Genomic DNA, 20,250 nt, shown 5'->3' with positions numbered 1-20,250 from the left:
GCAGTAGGAACAGCAGCAACAGAGGCAGTAGGAACATGAACAACAGAGGCAGTAGGAACAGCAACAACAGAGGCAGTAGGAACAGCAGCAACAGAGGCAGTAGGAACAGCAGCAACAGAGGCAGTAGGAACAACAGCAACAGAGGCAGTAGGAACAGCAACAACAGAGGCAGTAGGAACAGCAACAACAGAGGCAGTAGGAACAGCAGCAACAGAGGCAGTAGGAACAGCAACAACAGAGGCAGTAGGAACAGCAGCAACAGAGGCAGTAGGAACAGCAACAACAGAGGCAGTAGGAACAGCAGCAACAGAGGCAGTAGGAACAGCAACAACAGAGGCAGTAGGAACAGCAGCAACAGAGGCAGTAGGAACAGCAGCAACAGAGGCAGTAGGAACAACAGCAACAGAGGCAGTAGGAACAGCAACAACAGAGGCAGTAGGAACAGCAGCAACAGAGGCAGTAGGAACAGCAACAACAGAGGCAGTAGGAACAGCAGCAACAGAGGCAGTAGGAACAGCAACAACAGAGGCAGTAGGAACAGCAGCAACAGAGGCAGTAGGAACAGCAGCAACAGAGGCAGTAGGAACAGCAACAACAGAGGCAGTAGGAACAGCAACAACAGAGGCAGTAGGAACAGCAGCAACAGAGGCAGTAGGAACAGCAACAACAGAGGCAGTAGGAACAACAGCAACAGAGGCAGTAGGAACAGCAGCAACAGAGGCAGTAGGAACAGCAGCAACAGAGGCAGTAGGAACAGCAACAACAGAGGCAGCAAGAACAGCAACAGAGGCAGAGCTCAACCTCCCCCCCCCCTCACAAGCACATCTACGTGAATACACCTCCTTGGTAGTAATCTTAGACCACACATCTTAAGTGTGTGAGGTGATACGACCCCTCTTAAAACAGCCACAATCTACTAACTACCAATTCCCTGTTAACCAACCCACCAACCTCTCTAAGACAAAGGACCTTTAAACGAATAGATAAGCCCCTCCTTTACTGCGATCATTAGAGTCGCTAACGAGGTGGTTAGCTTTAATTAACTACTGATCTTAGGCTGGTAACTGCTCCCCCCCCCTCCCCCCCCGCTGCAATTTTATTATGGTTGGCCAATTACTGCGGAGAAATTAATTAATCTTGGGGGTAACTAGCACTCATTAACGAGTATATAGGAACGAGCTAATGTTGCGTTACCACTTCGGTGATGTGTAATTAGCGTTGGTTGACTACTGTTAGATTTATAACCAACGGTTGTAGCTGTTTCTAAAGGTATAACCAACGGTTGTAGCTGCTTCTAAAGGTATAACCAACGTTGGTATCTGCTTCTAAAGGTATAACCAACGGTTGTAGCTGCTTCTAAAGGTATAACCAACGGTTGTAGCTGCTTCTAAAGGTATAACCAACGGTTGTAGCTGCTTCTAAAGGTATAACCAACGGTTGTAGCTGCTTCTAAAGGTATAACCAACGTTGGTAGCTGCTTCTAAAGGTATAACCAATGGTTGTAGCTGCTTCTAAAGGTATAACCAACGTTGGTAGCTGCTTCTAAAGGTATAACCAACGGTTGTAGCTGTTTCTAAAGGTATAACCAACGGTTGTAGCTGCTTCTAAAGGTATAACCAACGGTTGTAGCTGTTTCTAAAGGTATAACCAACGGTTGTAGCTGCTTCTAAAGGTATAACCAACGGTTGTAGCTGCTTCTAAAGGTATAACCAACGGTTGTAGCTGCTTCTAAAGGTATAACCAACGGTTGTAGCTGCTTCTAAAGGTATAACCAACGTTGGTAGCTGCTTCTAAAGGTATAACCAATGGTTGTAGCTGCTTCTAAAGGTATAACCAACGTTGGTAGCTGCTTCTAAAGGTATAACCAACGGTTGTAGCTGCTTCTAAAGGTATAACCAATGGTTGTAGCTGCTTCTAAAGGTATAACCAACGGTTGTAGCTGCTTCTAAAGGTATAACCTACGGTTGTAGCTGCTTCTAAAGGTATAACCAATGGTTGTAGCTGCGTCTAAAGGTATAACCAACGGTTGTAGCTGCTTCTAAAGGTATAACCAACGGTTGTAGCTGCTTCTAAAGGTATAACCAACGTTGGTAGCTGCTTCTAAAGGTATAACCAATGGTTGTAGCTGCTTCTAAAGGTATAACCAACGGTTGTAGCTGCTTCTAAAGGTATAACCAACGGTTGTAGCTGCTTCTAAAGGTATAACCAACGGTTGTAGCTGCTTCTAAAGGTATAACCAACGTTGGTAGCTGCTTCTAAAGGTATAACCAACGGTTGTAGCTGCGTCTAAAGGTATAACCAACGGTTGTAGCTGCTTCTAAAGGTATAACCAACGGTTGTAGCTGCGTCTAAAGGTATAACTAACGGTTGTAGCTGCGTCTAAAGGTATAACTAACGGTTGTAGCTGCTTCTAAAGGTATAACCAAAGCTGGTAACTGCATCTAGATGTATAACCAACTCTTGTAGCTGCGTCCAAATGTATAACCAAAGCTTGGATGGATATTTAATGCCACCGAAAATACCTTTACTGCCCAACCTGAAAGCACACTTGAGTCCCAAACAATAACTACAGACTATAAGTAAACTGCGAGAGTATACAAAAGAGGTATACTCAACTGCGGCAGGTCTAACTACAGGCCTCCGAGTGCCTGAACCACTAGCAAATGACTGGCACCGGGGACGAGAGGTTGGAAAGTTATAGATAGGGACCCGGATTCACGAAGCAGTTACGCAAGTGCTTACGAACCTGGGGCCAGATTCACGAAGCAGTTACGCAAGTACTTACGAACGTGTACATCCTTTCCTCAATCTTTGACGGCTTTGGTTACATTGATTAAACAGTTTACAAGCATGAAAACTTCCCAATCAGCGGTTGTTATTGTTATAAACAGTCTCCTGGTGCTTCGGAGCTCATTAACTGTTTAATAATTGTAAACAAAGTCGTCAAAGATTGGGAAAAGATGTACAGGTTCGTAAGTACTTGTGTAACTGCTTCGTGAATCTGGCCCAGGGCCTCTGACCGTGTCTATAGCAGGTCCTTCACACAGCACAGCTATAGGGAGACACAGCTACCTCCTGAGACATCAACAGTGAAGATCTGAGAGTGTATACTCACGCGTCCTGAGACATCAACAGTGAAGATCTGAGAGCGTATACTCACACCTCCTGAGACATCAACAGTGAAGATCTGAGAGTGTATACTCACACCTCCTGAGACATCAACAGTGAAGATCTGAGAGTGTATACTCACACCTCCTGAGACATCAACAGTGAAGATCTGAGAGTGTATACTCACACCTGAGACATCAACAGTGAAGATCTGAGAGTGTATACTCACACCTCCTGAGACATCAACAGTGAAGATCTGAGAGTGTATACTCACACCTCCTGAGACATCAACAGTGAAGATCTGAGAGTGTATACTCACACCTCCTGAGACATCAACAGTGAAGATCTGAGAGTGTATACTCACGCGTCACTGCCCAGCACCGCCAGTGTCGCAGGAGGTGGAAATGTTTGAGGTGTGTTTGAAGGAGTTTGAGAAGGAGTTTTCACATTTCAAACTGAGGAGTTTGAAATGTGTTTTTTTTTTTTTTTTTTTTTCTTCACAGTGGATTCAAGTTTTTGAAATTTCTGTAAAAGAGTTATAAAATAGAGCTGTTCAGTGAGCATTAGTTAGAAGTGGCATGAATTCCCCTACCTTTTTCTGTCTGTCTGTCTGTCTGTCTGTCTGTCTGTCTGTCTGTCTGTCTGTCTGTCTGTCTGTCTGTATTTACCTAGTTGTGATTGCGGGGGTTGAGCTCTGCTCTTTCCGCCCGCCTCTCAACTGTCAATCAATATGTCTGTGTCTGTCAATCTGCCTGTCTCTGTCTGTCGCTGGATACATTAATATACAACTTCACCATATCCACTTGGTCGACACAACGGCTGCCTCGCTTCTTGCAAGCCGGCGTTCGATCCCCGACTGTCCAAGTGGGTTTGGCACCATTCCGTCCTTTCGTCCTATACCAGAATACATTTCCACGTGCAATGAAATCATACCGGCTTAGCGCTTTCTCCTCAAAATGACCTGCCCCTATGATAGGTTCAAACATGAACGCAGACCAGCACCAGCTGACCTCTGACCTGTACCGCTTGTGTCCTCTGCTCGTGTCACAAGCTGGCAGTCCGCCCTCCTAATAGAACGTCGCATTTTGACGTAAAGGAGGCCTGGTCGAGGACCGGACCGCGGGGACGCTAAGCCCCCGAAATCATCTCAAGATAACCTACCAAAGGCCAAAAATCTCTCGTACTATAAAATGGAATCGGCTCGCGGAACTAACATACTGTCCCGTTTTCTGTTTTAGGTCCTCTGGTAGGTTAGGTGCAGCCTCTCCGAGACACTCAACAGGAAGGTAGACATTGACTCACCTGATCGGCAGCGTGGGTGAGGAAAGCGTGGCAGTACTGCAGGGAAAAATGGCCCTTGGGTTCTCGGGCGAGAAAGCTGAATTGTCGGTGTTCAGGGTCGCAGGTAGCGTAGCTGATCCTTCTCAGAGCATGGGCCATATACACCGTCTGTAAGGAAGAAGAGATCTTACAAGTCATCTCTAAGGCACAGTGAAATCATATTAATGTAATGCATAGCCAGGTTAAGACATTAAGGTTGGGGGATTGAACTCTGACCGCCCAGCGTACGTGTCTAAACTACAGATTCATCAGTTAAAACAAGGCTCTAAATACTTGAATCTAAGATACATGGATACATGGATACAGCTCATAGATCAGCCAGTATCTACTGTATTGGTTTAGTATATCCAGCGTGGTCTTGATGTAGTTGGAATACTGTATGGAATACAGCCCTGTATGGAATTCTGTAACAATAAATAACTGTATGGAATTATACAATAACACTGTATGGAATTCTCTGCCCGAAACGCTGCGCGTACTAGTGGCTTTACAAGAATGTAAATACTGTACTATCCAATGTATTCTCTCAAACCCAATGTACCTTCTTGTATATATATAAATAAAATAAAATAAATAAAATAAAATACAGCGTGGTGTGGGGAAAATAAGTAGTTAGTAAACAGTTAATTGACGGTTGAGAGGCGGGACCAAAGAGCAAAGCTCAACCCCCGCAAGCACAACTAGGTGAATACATCTAGGCTAGCTAGATATCTGCAACAATACATCAACGCTGATAACGTTTATCCTGCGTTGATATCACGTTACTTGAGCATGTCTTACAAAAATCATCCCCGTTCACTATAGCCAGAACACACACTAACAACCAGGGGGGTCAGATTTTAACCCTTACGAAACCTATGCATCTTACCTTTATCACGGTGGCATTGTTGACATGTACTAAAATGTATCAACGACTGCAACGTCCCAGGCCTAAGGCTCATCACCTTGCCTTTGCTTGATTCAAGTCGAAAGGCCATTTCCCAACCCCAATTGGGTCGTTTTGAACCATCCGGAGCAATCGGTTAATCTCTTAACTATTCGTCTCAGTAGCTCAGCATTAATTAATCAATATCAATTAATCAATATTAACTAATCGACATCAATTAATCAACATCAATTAATCAATATTAACTAATCAACATCAATTAAGCAACATCAATTAATCAATATCAATTAATCAATATCAATTAATCAATAATGAAACAATATTAATCCTTCCGTGAAGCAAATTGATGGATTTCATGGATTTATCACTAGTTTTGTGAACGTGTGACGAACATTTTTTAACTTTAGTTACCCCATCAAATATACCCGCTTCGATCATTTTCTATAAAGTTATTCACCGCGTATTAAAGAAAACGTGCACAATCCTAGGTAGACTATACTGAAGTTCCGCACCTCGGCTAAATTTTTTGTAGACCTGCAGGCCACATTGAACTGCACGTCCGAGTCCTAAATTAACGTGATAAGGGCAACTTATTTGTGGAGGGGGCCAGGAGAGCGGGGGGAATTTAAGATCAATCTTGAGGACGTATTGTTTCTTCCACCTTTTCCTTATTCGCGGGTATCGAACCTCACATACCAGCAGCGATATCTACGGTCGCTAAAGTAGCACAGGTCGAAGAACACCGTCTTGCTTCACCGTCTTTGGCAAAACTTGACTCTAATACTCCCTAATTATACCCTCCGGGGGGCTCGAACTTACTAAATCAAATAAAAATACAATGTAATCATTGTTGACCAGACCACACACTAGAAATTGAAGGGACGACGACGTTTCGGTCCGTCCTGGACCATTCTCAAGTCGATTGCGACTTGAGAATGGTCCAGGACGGACCGAAACGTCGTCGTCCCTTCAATTTCTAGTGTGTGGTCTGGTCAACATACTTCAGCCACTTTATTGTGACTCATCGCCTGCAAATGTAATCATTGCCTATTTAATGTTTGCAATTAAAACTATAATTTATAGTCATTGTTGCAGTCGTTTACTGGTGTGTCAACCAAACAATATTAATAACAAAGGAATATTAACTCTGTATAAGAAGCTCGTGAGATTCGCTTTAAGAACTTATATACAATAAATAAATATAAAACTATCAACTGAACACGAAATAAAAGGATAACAAAACACAGGATTGGAGAAGGGATATATATATATATATATATATATATATATATATATATATATATATATATATATATATATATATATATATATATATATATATATATATATATATATATATATATATATATGTCGTACCTAGTAGCCAGAACGCGCTTCTCAGCCTACTCTGCAAGGCCCGATTTGCCTAATAAGCCAAGTTTTCATGAAATAATTGTTTTTCGACTACCTAACCTACCTAACCTAACCTAACCTAACTTTTTCGGCTACCTAACCTAACCTAACCTATAAAGATAGGTTAGGTTAGGTAGGGTTGGTTAGGTTCGGCCATATATCTACATTAATTTTAACTCCAATAAAAAAAAAATTGACCTCATACATAATGAAATGGGTAACTTTATCTTTTCATAAGAAAAAAATTTGAGAAAATATATTAATTCAGGAAAACTTGGCTTATTAGGCAAATTTCGCCTTGCATAGTAGGCTGACAAGTGCGTTCTGGCTACTAGGTACGACATATATATATATATATATATATATATATATATATATATATATATATATATATATATATATAATATATATAAAAGAGGTGGTCTCTACCTCTTCCAGATACCCTTCTTCCCTCTTCCACAACTCCCCCTTCCCTCTCCTAGGAACCCCCCCCCCCTCTATCTCTCTCCTAGGAGCCCCCTTCCCTCTCCCAGGTCTTTCCCTTCCTTATTTTGACCCTTTTAAAGTGGTATATAATCCTAATGGCTTAGTGCTTTCCCCTGGTAGTTCCCTTCCGTTCACTCAGCCTCTTGGAGCTGTCAAACCGATTGTGCGTGCGGGGGTTGAGCTCTGACTCTTTCGGCCCCGTCTCTCAACTGTCAATCAATTTTTTTTTCTCACCGGTCCCCCCAAGGAAGTAGCCCGGGGCAGCTGTCTAACTCACAGGTAGCTATTTATTGCTAGGTGAAGAGGTGCGTTAGGGTGAAAGAAACTCTGCCTATTTGTTTCCGCCTCCATCGGGGATCGATCACCAGGAGCCTAAGACTACGAATCCCGAGCGCTGTCCATTCAGCTATCAGTCTCCTCTGTGCGCGTGTGTGTGTGTGTGTGTGTACTCACCTAGTTGTGATTGTGGGGGTTGAGCTTTAGCTCTTTGATCCCGCCTCTCAACCGTCAATCAACAGGTAGACACACACACACACACAACAGTGTGTGTGTATGTGTGTGTGTGTGTGTGCGTGTGTGTGTGTGTGTGTGTGTGTGTGTGTGCGTGTGTGTGTGTGTGTGTGTGTGTGTGTGTGTGTGTGTATGTGTGTGTGTGTGTGTGTGTGTGTGTGTGTGTGTGTGTGTGCGTGCGTGCGTGTGTGTGTGTGTGTGTGTGTGTGTGTGTGTGTGTGTGTGTGTGTGTGTGCGTGTGTGTGTGTGTGTGTTCACCGTATTATTCATCCCAATACACCGTGCCCAAGCGGTTTTGACAGACACACCGAGACCAATACCCCAATAGTTCGATGCCATTCTTCCACATCAAAAGAACACCTTCAAGGAGTCAGCAGCCTCTCCGAGACACCACTGCTTCTTCCCTTCACCAAATCTTGAGACAGAAAAGAGCCAGACGTCTTCTCCTTCCACAGAAAAACCTCTCAAAAGGCAGCCACAAATGGTTAAAATAAATCTGAAACCCAAAAAATAAATTCAGAGCCTTTTTTTTCTGTGTGTAAGCGCCAAATAGCGATCTTGACGGCGACATTATTTTGATAAAAAAGGATAATAAGAGCCCAAACGCTACCGCCGAAGAGAATCATATAGCAAGCAGAATACTGGGAAAGGAGCTATGAGGAGAAAGCGCCAAGCCAATACGACTATACAGCCCTTGGAAAAAGGTATCAGGATAAGGATTTGGGATGGGACGGGTGTATGGAAGGAATGGTGCCCAACCACTTGGAGGACGGTCGGGGATTGAACGTCGACCTGCAAGAAGTGAAACAGTCGCTCTACTAAAAAAAACAATAAATGCTTTAACAGTCAAACTGGTATTCGGCTGGTGGGTTTCAGGGCTCATTGTTGCTTGATATCTTGAGTGACTGGTTATCTAACTCGCTATCTACAGTTGACTGACTGATTAGATCGCCTCATTGATTGATTGATGAAGATTAAGCCACCCAAAAGGTGGCACGGGCATGAATAGCCCGTAAGTGGTGGCCCTTTGGAGCCATTACCAGTATCAAGAGCTGATACTGGAGATCTGTGGAGGTGCAACTGCACCCTGCGTGACGGGAGATGTCTCCAAGATCTCCTCAATATCTCTCTCTCTCTCTCTCTCTCTCTCTCTCTCTTTATATATATATATATATATATATATATATATATATATATATATATATATATATATATATATATATATATATATATATATACATATATATAACTGGCTAACATTTTCTGTTAGATGTTAATATATCTCTTTGCTTGATATTGGGATGATTTTTAGAATACTAGCTGGCCAACTGATTGATTGGTTGGCAGGTTGGTTAGCTGGATGGCTGAGTAGCTGGATGGTTAAATTTTGGCTGGTTGGACTTAGTTGGTTGAAGTTGGCTGGTTGTACTTGATTGGTTGGACTTGGCTGGTTGGACTCGATTGGTTGGACTTGACTGGTTGGACTTGATTGGTTGGACTTGACTGGTTGGACTTGACTGGTTGGACTTGACTGGTTGGACTTGACTGGTTAGTCTTGGCTGGTTGGACGCGCCTGGCTGCGACGCAGAATACCAGGGTTGGATACCATCTCTGTGGCAACGTCGCTCATCTGAGATATTATCTCCGGACTGCTCCAGCCTCCCTCAGCCTCTCCTGACTGAGGAAGCAGAAGCTGAGATGATCGCAAAACCTTCAGAGCAGCTTGGGGTAATTCCTGAGACACACACATTTGCATACTTGTAATGATAATTAATACCCAATATCACCAGTTTACAAGCTTAAGTCATTACACACATACACACGTCCACAAACTCCAGACGTGGGCAAATAAATGGCTTGTAGAGTTTAACCCCAGCAAATGTAAAGTAATGAAGATGGGGGACTGACAAAAGACCAGGAAGTATCTACACCATCTTGAGGTTATCTTGAGATGATTTCGGGGCTTTTTTTTTTAGTGTCCCCGCGGCCCGGTCCTCGACCAGGCCTCCACCCCCAGGAAGCAGCCCGTGACAGCTGACTAACACCCAGGTTCCTATTTTACTGCTAGGTAACAGGGGCATAGGGTGAAAGAAACTTTGCCCATTGTTTCTCGCCGGCGCCTGGGATCGAACCCAGGACCACAGGATCACAAGTCCAGTGTGCTGTCCGCTCGGCACCCTATAAGGGCAATCGACAGCTTTTAAGGTGAAATTCGACACAGAATTCAATCGTAAGTTCAATTATAAGTTCAATTTCTCCTTAATTACTGGCAACCCCCCCAATATTCAGAGGCTGTAAGGGGGTTTACACAGAGATTTACACAGAGGCTGTAAGAGGTTTACAGAGCTCCAGCCACAGCTACTCTGGTTTACAGAGCTCCAGCCACAGCTACTCTGGTTTACGCAGCACCAGCGACTCTGGGACAGATATTTCGAGGCATCAGTTTACTTTCTAATTAGTACTACGTTTCCATGGCGACCAGATAACAGCCGCCGAAGACAAGATCGGGGATTGAACGCCGACCTGCATGAAGCGAGACTGTCGCTCTAGCGACCAGCCCATAACTGGTTGGGCACTGCCAGCCAAGTCTAATTTTAATTGCAAGGAAAGTCAACATTGCTACGGTCGAGTTAGTCCACTAATTACTCTAATTGGGACTTGGTAAAGTCTTATATTTTCCATCTCATTTTCAATCTTCCTGTAATAGGTGAAATGGGGGAGTGGATAACATCAATTAGCGACTGGTATTGTCTTCTGAACTTTTGTCTTAAAACGAGAAAGAAATAATTTATTCTCCTTTTAAACCGAGAAATATTAATTGAGAAATTAACGAATGATGTTAAGGTTTTTCTCTTTTCCCCCCATCCCCCAATCACCAGGTCCCCCCACTCACCCCCAATCACCAGGTCCCCCCCCCCCCACACACCCCCAATCATCTCCACCACTGCTCTGCTCACCTAGCCATAGGTGCTACTACATAGTGCGTGCAACAAGTAGGGGTAGGGTCCACCAGCCGGCCAGGGGCTCCCGCTAGGGGTTCCATCATCCAGCAAGGGGTTCCAGCAAATTTAGTTACATCAACATAGAACAGAAGCAAGTAATACCCCCCAAAAAAAATCCGGGTCAAACAGGTTCGGTACACGTTCATGTAATGTTATCACGACTCTTGGTTCATATATATTTTTTTTTGCCAATAACCAGATTATTCTCAAAAAAAAAATCAGTTCAATGTAAACAAAAAAAAAGGCAGCATGAATTAAACATTTTGAAGGTAAACAAAACGGGTTTGTTTGTTTGTCTAACGGGTGCCCCCCCCCCCCCCACACACACACACACACACACACACACACACACACACACCAGCGACAAAGGCTGTATCAAAACATAACAAATAAACTCCGCTATTGATGCACGATAAAATCTCATATATTCGCAAAACATACACAATATATGCATCAATTGCTCAGGTGAGTCTTCAGCTTTCCCCCCCCTGTAAGGGGCCCCCCCTGGTCTAGGGGGCCCCCAAACCCCCCCTAACCCCGTCAACAAACCCAAGGGGGGGGGGGCCCCCACACCAATCTACCTGCCACACAATTTACAATCTCCCATTCAGAGCACCTTGCTCTTCAATTCTATATTTTTTGACTTTCTATGGAATCATCTCTTGCCATTCTTTTGAGATATGATAACATACTTCTTTCCCCCTCCCCCCCCCCTTCCCCGGCTGTGTTTAATATAGCTATGTAAACGGAGACATCTATGAGAGTCGGAGGGAAAAGTTATATTGAGTTAAACGAAGAATGGAATGCCAGTTCCACGAATGACTGGAATAGGAATAGGGAGCCGGTCGGCCGAGCGGACAGCACGCGGGACTTGTGATCCTGTGGTCCTGGGTTCGATCCCAGGCGCCGGCGAGAAACAATGGGCAGGGTTTCTTTCACCCTATGCCCCTATTACCTAGCAGTAAAATAGGTACCTGGGTGTTAGTCAGCTGTCACGGGCTGCTTCCTGGGGGTGGAGGCCTGGTCGAGGACCGGGCCACGGGGACACTAAAGCCCCGAAATCATCTCAAGATAACCTCAAGATAAGAAAGGAGTGAGAGGTATTATGACGGCTCTTGGCATGACTCCAGACAGATTTCCAGGAGGTCGCTTGAAGCCCTTTCTCTCTCTGGACACGATTGCAAATGGCAATTATCAATTCACTAAACCGCTGTCTTAGGCCGGATGTATATAGCTGAGAGACTGTGGCCGATAATGTTAACATGCATGGAAGAGGTGATATCTTCGTGTTTTGATATCTTCGTGTTTTGATATCTTCGTGTTTTGATATCTTCATGTTTTGATATCGTCGTGTTTTGATATCTTCGTGTTTTGATATCTTCGTGTTTTGATATCTTCATGTCTTGATATCTTCATGTTTTGCTATCTTCATGATTTGATATCTTCATGCTAAACGCTATATCGCACACTGGGTGATAAAGGCTTTAGTACCATGAAGCTAATAAGTCAACTACCAGCACACAACGGAACGTCTGGGATGATCTCGGACGTAGGTTCGAATCCTCGTCACGGCCCTTGTGGATTTGTTCCATAACGGACTCTCTTTCTTTAGTCAGATCGTTGATGTTTTCTCAGCGTTGGTGGTTCCTCCTTCCGTTTGCAGAACCAACGAGAGGTAACTACACATTCCTTTTCAACAGATACCAAAAAAAAATACATCCTCTGGAGGTAATACATTCGACTTCAGGTTTAGTTATACGTATTTGTATAACAAATCTTTATTTTAAACATAGTGCCGCCGACTCCTCCGACACACATTCACAGAACGACGGCGCCACACATACACACATAAACATACAAACTCACTCGAAAACATACATACACACACACACACACACACAAACACATTAGTCTTGGAGGTAGCCAGGTTGTCACTTTCAATTACTTCCTCATCATTTACTCGCCTTTCTATTCCCCTCTTTCTTCCTCCCTCCCTCCACTCCCCCTCTTCCTCCTATCTCTTCCCTCTATATCCTATCATCATCTCTTTTCTCTTGCCTCTTGTGTATATACGTTCTAAAAATACCAACGGGTCTATATAATGTTGGACTTTGCTTTTAGTTCTTCTTTTCACTTCCTTCCCTTTCTTTCTTTCTTTCTTCCTTTCTTCGCCTCTTCTCTCTCTCCTCTACCCTCGCCGTCTCCTCTATACTCCAGGAGACTAGAGAACCCCTGAGAATCATCGTGAATGAGGGAAACAGATAATAGGAGATATTTTTTTTCGAACAAAAGGTTGATGACGTCTCAAGAGGAGACAGTTGATGACATCTTGACATGTTTGACAGCTGATGACGTCTTGACAAGTTTGACAGCTGATGACGTCTGAGATATCACTACTGATAAGGTTGTTCACGTGATGAATGTGTTCAAAACTGTTTAGCGACCCCCCTCCTGATGGACATCTCAATACACGTTTAGAATCATCACAACTTGCTGAAACCAGGGAACATTTACCCCAGCGACTGCAACGCACGTGCACCCACGCACACACACACACACACACACACACACACACACACACACACACACACACACACACATGACCTCAAATATAAGAGGCATTCCTATAAAAAAAAAATATATGAAAAATAAATTGCCTATTTAGACGATAAAATCCCCCTGTGCTGAAACCCTATATAAGCAAAAAAAATCCCCTCCCCCCCTCTCTTAATCCCTCAACGCAAATTTAGTATTCATTAACAATTTTGCTCACGTCATGGGAAAATATATATTTTTTTTTTATCCGGCGTCCTTTCGAAGCCCTTTCATCACCTGAAGTATTTATTTTCTCGTAATTCTCTCTCCCTCCATTCTCTCGCTCGAATTATTATTTATTTTCCTCCCTTGCTATATACACGAATCGTTGGGCTTGCAAGACCAATCGCCTGTATTAGAGGTTCTTATATAACCTTTCTAGCGATTAGAGACTGTAATGGGTTACCCCAATCTATCGCCATACCGCAAGTGGGTTACCTAATCTATCGCCAAACGTCCAGTGGCTTACCCAATCTATTGCCATACCGCAAGTGGATTACTTAATCTATCGCCATACCTCCAGTGGATTACCCAATCTATCGCCATATCCCTCCCCCCCCCACTAAATTGCCCAATATGTTCCATTCGCCACATTGTTGAAATCAGTCATTAGCTTTGTATTAATTTACTTAAGCATAGTCAGGAACACAAAGGATACCCCTTCGAAGGTCAATAGATACCCCCAAAGGGCTACAGATACTCCTTCCCCCCCTTCCAAAGGGCTTACAGATACCCCCTCAAAGGGAATAGTTGAAATCTGCAGTGAAACCACGATTTAAACAGAGAAATGAACAGTGATGGGGCCAACAGAGCCACAGCCCCCTAACGTCCAGGAACTGCACTAAATAAGATACAGAAAACTACAGGATAATAATCACTGACATGATGAAACTGATGTTAAATAGATTTCCATCGGCTGAAACTTCGAGTGGGGTTTTATTGGTCAATAATAAAAACCTAACAAAAATCTACTAAAGTGTATGTAGCAGTTGGAGAATGTCATTAACCTTATAGGTTTGGGATAAAGTAATTATATTTTGGACTGACTGACTGACTCTCTCTCTCTCTCTCTCTCTCTCTCTCTCTCTCTCTCTCTCTCTCTCTCTCTCTCTCTCTCTCTCTCTCTCTCTCTCTCTCTCTCTCTCCCTTTTCACAAGATCACTTCATTCTTGGCTCTCTGATTCCTCGTTCCACTGGACCTCTTTATCACCTATTTCGTCTCCTCACTACCCCCGTCTTTGTCCCATCTCGACCTCTGAGTTACTCTCACTGTCTGGGACCCCCTTTTCCGCTACGACCTCTTCCTATTCCATCCCCCCTTCCATGGTGAGTCATGACCTACACTCCTCTTCCCTCCTCTCTCTCCCTCGAGTCCTTCACCCAATGTCGCTTTCTCCTTATTTTCCTCCTATCTCATTTATTCCTCTTCCCATCTTCCCTTCCCTCAGGCGACGATGGTTCCGTCGTCTTTGGTCGCGTCTTCACGCTGTTTCTTAACCTCTTTGTATGTTAGGGATCCGGTCGGCCGAGCGGACAGCACGCTGGACTTGTGATCCTGTGGATCTGGGTTCGATCCCAGGCGCCGGCAAGAAACAATGGGCAGAGTTTCTTTCACCCTATGCCCCTGTTACCTAGCAGTAAAATAGGTACCTGGGTGTTAGTCAGCTGTCGCGGGCTGCTTCCTGGGGGGGGTGGAGGCCTGGTCGAGGACCGGGCCGCGGGGATACTAAAGCCCCGAAATCATCTCAAGATAACCTCAAGATATGTTTCCAGGAGAATAAATCTTTGTTTGTAATAAAAGTATTTGGATTTTAGGAAAATAACTAAAGGAATGTAGAAGAATTAGAAAGATATTTTTGGAGGAACAGGAATGGAGTGAATGAAGAGAGGGATAATGAAGGGAGAGAGAATGAAGGGAGGGAAAGAGGACGGGAAAGAAGACTGGCTAATCCGACAACTAAGTTCAGGTAACTTGTTCAAGGTTTGCCAATCCCCAAACTTTCCCAAACACTTCCTAGGATTAGTTTAAAACTATTATTTAACAACTTATTCGACATTGCAACTGTTTTTTTTTGTAATTGAAAATGAGAAATGGCACACAAAAAAAAATCAGAAATAATCAAAGGAATTTGGGTTTAGTTCAAGTCTGAACGCCTCATTCCCCCTCTGTCGACTCCGTCTTAAGTCGTAACACCCCCCCCCTTCCTGTCTCTCCCCCCTTCCGTCTCTCCCCACCAATCCCCCATTACCAACCCCCTCTTCCCCCCCAGCCTATCCATCGACCCTATTTGCAAAAAAAATATTTTACTAGCCAGAAACGTTGAAGGGTCAGAAGCGCATCTAAGCTATCTACGTTGATGCTAAGAAATACGTCAATATTACGGTGCTTTAATGTCTACTGACACACCCCTCTACAGTTTTTGATGGTTTGGTCGACTGCGTTAAAAATACGATGTATTAGACTAGTGTATATGGGGCAGGTCGAAACGTCGACCAGACTGTGCGACACAGTGGTTGCTAGGATCATGGTTGGGTTACTGTTATCTGAGGTAGGTGGCTATATCGTTATCTGTGGCAGGTGGCTATACCGTTATCTGTGGCAGGTGGCTATACCGTTATCTGTGGCAGGTGGCTACCGTTATCTGAGGCTGGTGGCTACCGTTACCTGTGGCAGGTGGCTACCGTTACCTGTGGCAGGTGGCTACCGTTACCTGTGGCAGGTGGCTACCGTTACCTGTGGCAGGTGGCTACCGTTACCTGTGGCAGGTGGCTACCGTTACCTGTGGCAGGTGGCTACCGTTACCTGTGGCAGGTAACTAGTGATCAATGTCCCGTTACTTGTACCCAGACTTAGCAGGGACTTGCTTAACTGTCTCAAGTGAACAGTTTATCAAACAAGATTTGTCCAACTCCTAAACTCGCGTTGTTTCGCGGGTTAAAAGCGAGTATTTTATTATATCTAATGACAAATAATGTTTTGCTAACTAGAACAATGTAGGGGGGGGGTTATAATTCTGTTTGTTTTTGTAATGTCTCTTAGGGTGCAGGGTACAGTCTCTCTGGTAGTGGTCAAGGCCGTGTCCGTCACTCTCACCACAGATTCTGCGGCTCATCTGTTTAGATGTTGGTTCCAATCCGAAGCTCCATGGGTATTTGTATCCAGGACGAATTCTCGCTATTACTGATTCTCTCCCTCGGAAACTTTCGTCTATAATGATTGGGTTTTGCCAGCTGCAACCACATTGTACCAGGGTACAGATTCGCCAATCTGTTCTTCTATCGTTATTTCCCTAAGTTCCTTGTCACGGTGTTCTTTCCTGATTCCTCGAACTTCTAGTCGTGATTTGACCAGACCACACACTAGAAGGTGAAGGGACGACGACGTTTCGGTCCGTCCTGGACCATTCTCAAGTCGACTGTGAATGGTCCAGGATGGACCGAAACGTCGTCGTCCCTTCATTTTCTAGTGTGTGGTCTGGTCAGCTTATTCGACATGGTCGTTTTCAATGTCCTCAGCACATCTGCTCATTCACTTCCACAGATTCCAACGTGGGAGGAAATCCACAGGAATCTGATCACCCTTCCCTGATTGGTTAGAATGTACACAGCTCTCTTGACTCTTGATATCAGCGATTATCGCTTAATTTTTCCAATGGTTATCTTGAGATGATTTCGGGGCTTTAGTGTCCCCGCGGCCCGGTCCTCGACCAGGCCTCCACCCCCAGGAAGCAGCCCGTGACAGCTGACTAACTCCCAGGTACCTATTTACTGCTAGGTAACAGGGGCATTCAGGGTGAAAGAAACTTTGCCCATTTGTTTCTGCCTCGTGCGGGAATCGAACCCGCGCCACAGAATTACGAGTCCTGCGCGCTATCCACCAGGCTACGAGGCCCCCCTAATGAGGGGGCAATGGTCGAGGCTTGTCCCTGAATATCCACAGATCTCATTTCTTGGGTTTCTTCCGGAAATTCAGTATTAGCAGTGGCGTTCATAAGGACGTTGAATATAGTGTTGGACTTGGCACCCCCTCATTCAGGGGTTGGCACTCCTCCTTCTTCAGGGGTTGGCACTCCACCTCCTCCTTCAAGGGTTCCATATTCATTGCTATCGAATCGGATCCGTCGAAATTGACTTTGGATTTCCTTTCTAAGCACGAGACTTCAATCGATTTCCTGAACCTTCACTTGACACCTATGTACGCAAGCTCATCTAGGATCGCAATCCTTTGTGTCTGATTGGATGCTCCTCTGATATCACCACTTAATTGTGTTATTAGCTAAATAATTAACAATATAATTTGTGACGTTCCGTCCTTGAAGAAATTCGTTGACCTCTTCCTTAAGTCTACCCGTTTTATGGTCAGAAGAGTTAAGATGATGCTATGAAGCACCTATGAAGCACCTATGAAGCACCTATGAAGCTATGAAGCACCTATGAAGCTATGAAGCACCTCGCATGTGTATGATACGAGACTAAGAACTCTAGCCCGCCAAACACACACCGAAACTACGACGTTGGTACAACGTTAAAACAAGTTTTTAACCCCTCCTAACCAGTTATAACAACCAATATAGCAAGTTGTAACAACGTTCTAATACGTCATAAACACGTTAAGCCAAGATGTAACAACTTGATTACAAGTTGTAACAAGCTGAAAATAGAGACAAGTTTCGGTTTGTGTTTCCAGGGAATTAATGGTGATTTCCAGGATCCGTTGGCTTCCAGGATCCGTTGGCTTCCAGGATCCGTTGGCTTCCAGGATCCGTTGGCTTCCAGGATCCGTTGGCTTCCAGGATCCGTTGGCTTCCAGGATCCGTTGGCTTCCAGGATCCGTTGGCTTCCAGGATCCGTTGGCTTCCAGGATCCGTTGGCTTCCAGGATCCGTTGGCTTCCAGGATCCGTTGGCTTCCAGGATCCGTTGGCTTCCAGGATCCGTTGGCTTCCAGGATCCGTTGGCTTCCAGGATCCGTTGGCTTCCAGGATCCGTTGGCTTCCAGGATCCGTTGGCTTCCAGGATCCGTTGGCTCCGGTATGGGGGACAATCACTGTGCTTCCATTGTGTGGGCAACACTCCGTTTAGATCAGTCGATTAAGGCAGTGTCTGGGATGCTCCCGGACGCAGGTTCGAATCCTCGTCACGGCCCTTGTGGATTTGTTCACTCCGTTTAGATGTAATATATTGATGAGGTCCGCTAGTGGCTTCCCAGACACCTCCACTACGTGAGGGAGACACTTTATATAGTATAGGGTCGCTGTATAAGTGTAGATATACCAAAATATGTTAATAATATAACAGCCAAGAGCCCTATTGCCAAGGACTCTTAATTTCTGGCTCTCAGTACTTTACCCTAATTACTTCCTTCCTGACCCCTCATCCCCTCTATCTCCCTCTCCCTCACTTTTCTCTATCTTACACCCCTCCTACGCCTTTCCTTTTATCCCCTTTTCCATCAACCATCCCCCCCCTCACTCTCACACCCCTTTGTTCGCTCTTAGGCCTCGCCACAAGACCGCTGCACCAACTACTTCACCACTCTGGAACACTCTTCACCATATCTACTCACAATCTTCCTCATAACCCCTCACTCCCCTCCTGAGCAACTATTCTCCCTCTTCCCCTTTTGACACTATTCCCTCAGACCTGCTTCCATAGTGTGAAGTAGGGAAGTAGGGAAGTAGTGTGACTCCTTCACACTACTTCCCTACCAAGTCCCATTACTCCTAAAACCCCTCCCTTACTCTCTGTCTGTCTGTCTGTCTGTCTGTCTGTCTGTCTGTCTGTCTGTCTGTCTGTCTGTCTGTCTGTGTCTGTCTCTGTCTGTCTCTGTCTGTCTGTCTCTGTCTGTCTCTGTCTGTCTCTGTCTGTCTCTGTCTGTCTCTGTCTGTCTCTGTCTGTCTCTGTCTGTCTCTGTCTGTCTCTCTCTCTCTCTCTCTCTCTCTCTCTCTCTCTCTCTCTCTGTCTGTCTGTCTGTCTGTCTGTCTGTCTGTCTGTCTGTCTGTCTGTCTCTGTCTCTCTCTCTCTCTCTGTTTCTCTCTCTCTCTCTCTCTCTCTCTCTCTCTCTCTGTCTGTCTGTCTCCCCAGTTCCTTGAATTTGTCTACTCCGCTTCTCAGCCTCTCACTACTCTCCCAAGGCCTGTCACCCGTCCCCCTTCACCCTGTCCCCGTCTTGGGACAGTCAAGGGTGGACACGTTGTATGGACGACCCGAGTTACTGCTCGACAGTAATCCACTTAAGATCCAACCGCCCTCTTGGCCTGCCTCCGTCCACACAATTTCCAACCAATTCATCTCTTGCCCGCGCCCTTTCTCCCTCTCTGGTGTCGTTACCACCGTGGGAGAACACATACACAGTCTCTCACCGTGGGAGAACCCTTCTACCCCCCTTGGCAGAGTTTCTTTCACCCTATGCCCCCCTGTTACCTAGCAGTAAAATAGGTACCTGGGTGTTAGTCAGCTGTCACGGGCTGCTTCCTGGGGGTGGAGGCCTGGACCGGGCCGTGGGGACACTAAAAACAGCGAAATCATCTCAAGATAACCGTCTCAAGATAACCATCTCCCTTCAAAACCCAATGGGAGGGAGGGTGTGGTATTATACACCCGCATATTCTCACCCCTGGCGGCTATAAGCAAGTGGTATATCATGGATATAACCCGGATATAACCCATGATACAGCCGGATATAACCGCCAGCAGGCAGCGAAGCCGGAAACCCCGCCAGCTGATTGTCGTAAACCTCACCATCTTGAGCTGACTTAAACCCCAGCACCTGTGGTAAAGGGTTTTCAAGACCATCTTGCCAGGATCTTGGCAGACGTCTTGAACAAGTCGCCGAGTTAAGCACCTCTCAGATGCCCTCCTCTTCTTAAAAAGATGTTTTACCTGGATACTTCTTAGTCCTTTTCTGTCCA

General features: G+C 45.0%; 1 protein-coding gene across 3 annotated transcripts in view; it reads right to left on the bottom strand.

Annotated features, from left to right (window-relative positions):
- Nucleotides 1–20,250, bottom strand: part of LOC123769651 (EGFR adapter protein) — a 657,698-nt gene that overhangs the window by 211,267 nt on the left and 426,181 nt on the right. For all 3 annotated transcript variants that reach the window (XM_069308737.1, XM_069308738.1, XM_069308739.1), the window contains one exon: nt 4,411–4,557. In XM_069308737.1, coding sequence (XP_069164838.1) covers nt 4,411–4,557 — 147 coding nt within the window. The remainder of the gene's footprint in view (nt 1–4,410; nt 4,558–20,250) is intronic.

Source organism: Procambarus clarkii, chromosome 63 (assembly GCF_040958095.1).
Source record: "Procambarus clarkii isolate CNS0578487 chromosome 63, FALCON_Pclarkii_2.0, whole genome shotgun sequence".
In the NCBI taxonomy this organism is placed as follows: Eukaryota; Metazoa; Arthropoda; class Malacostraca; order Decapoda; family Cambaridae; genus Procambarus; species Procambarus clarkii.
Note: the sequence above shows the minus strand (reverse complement) of the source record. Positions and strands in the feature narration are given on the sequence as shown.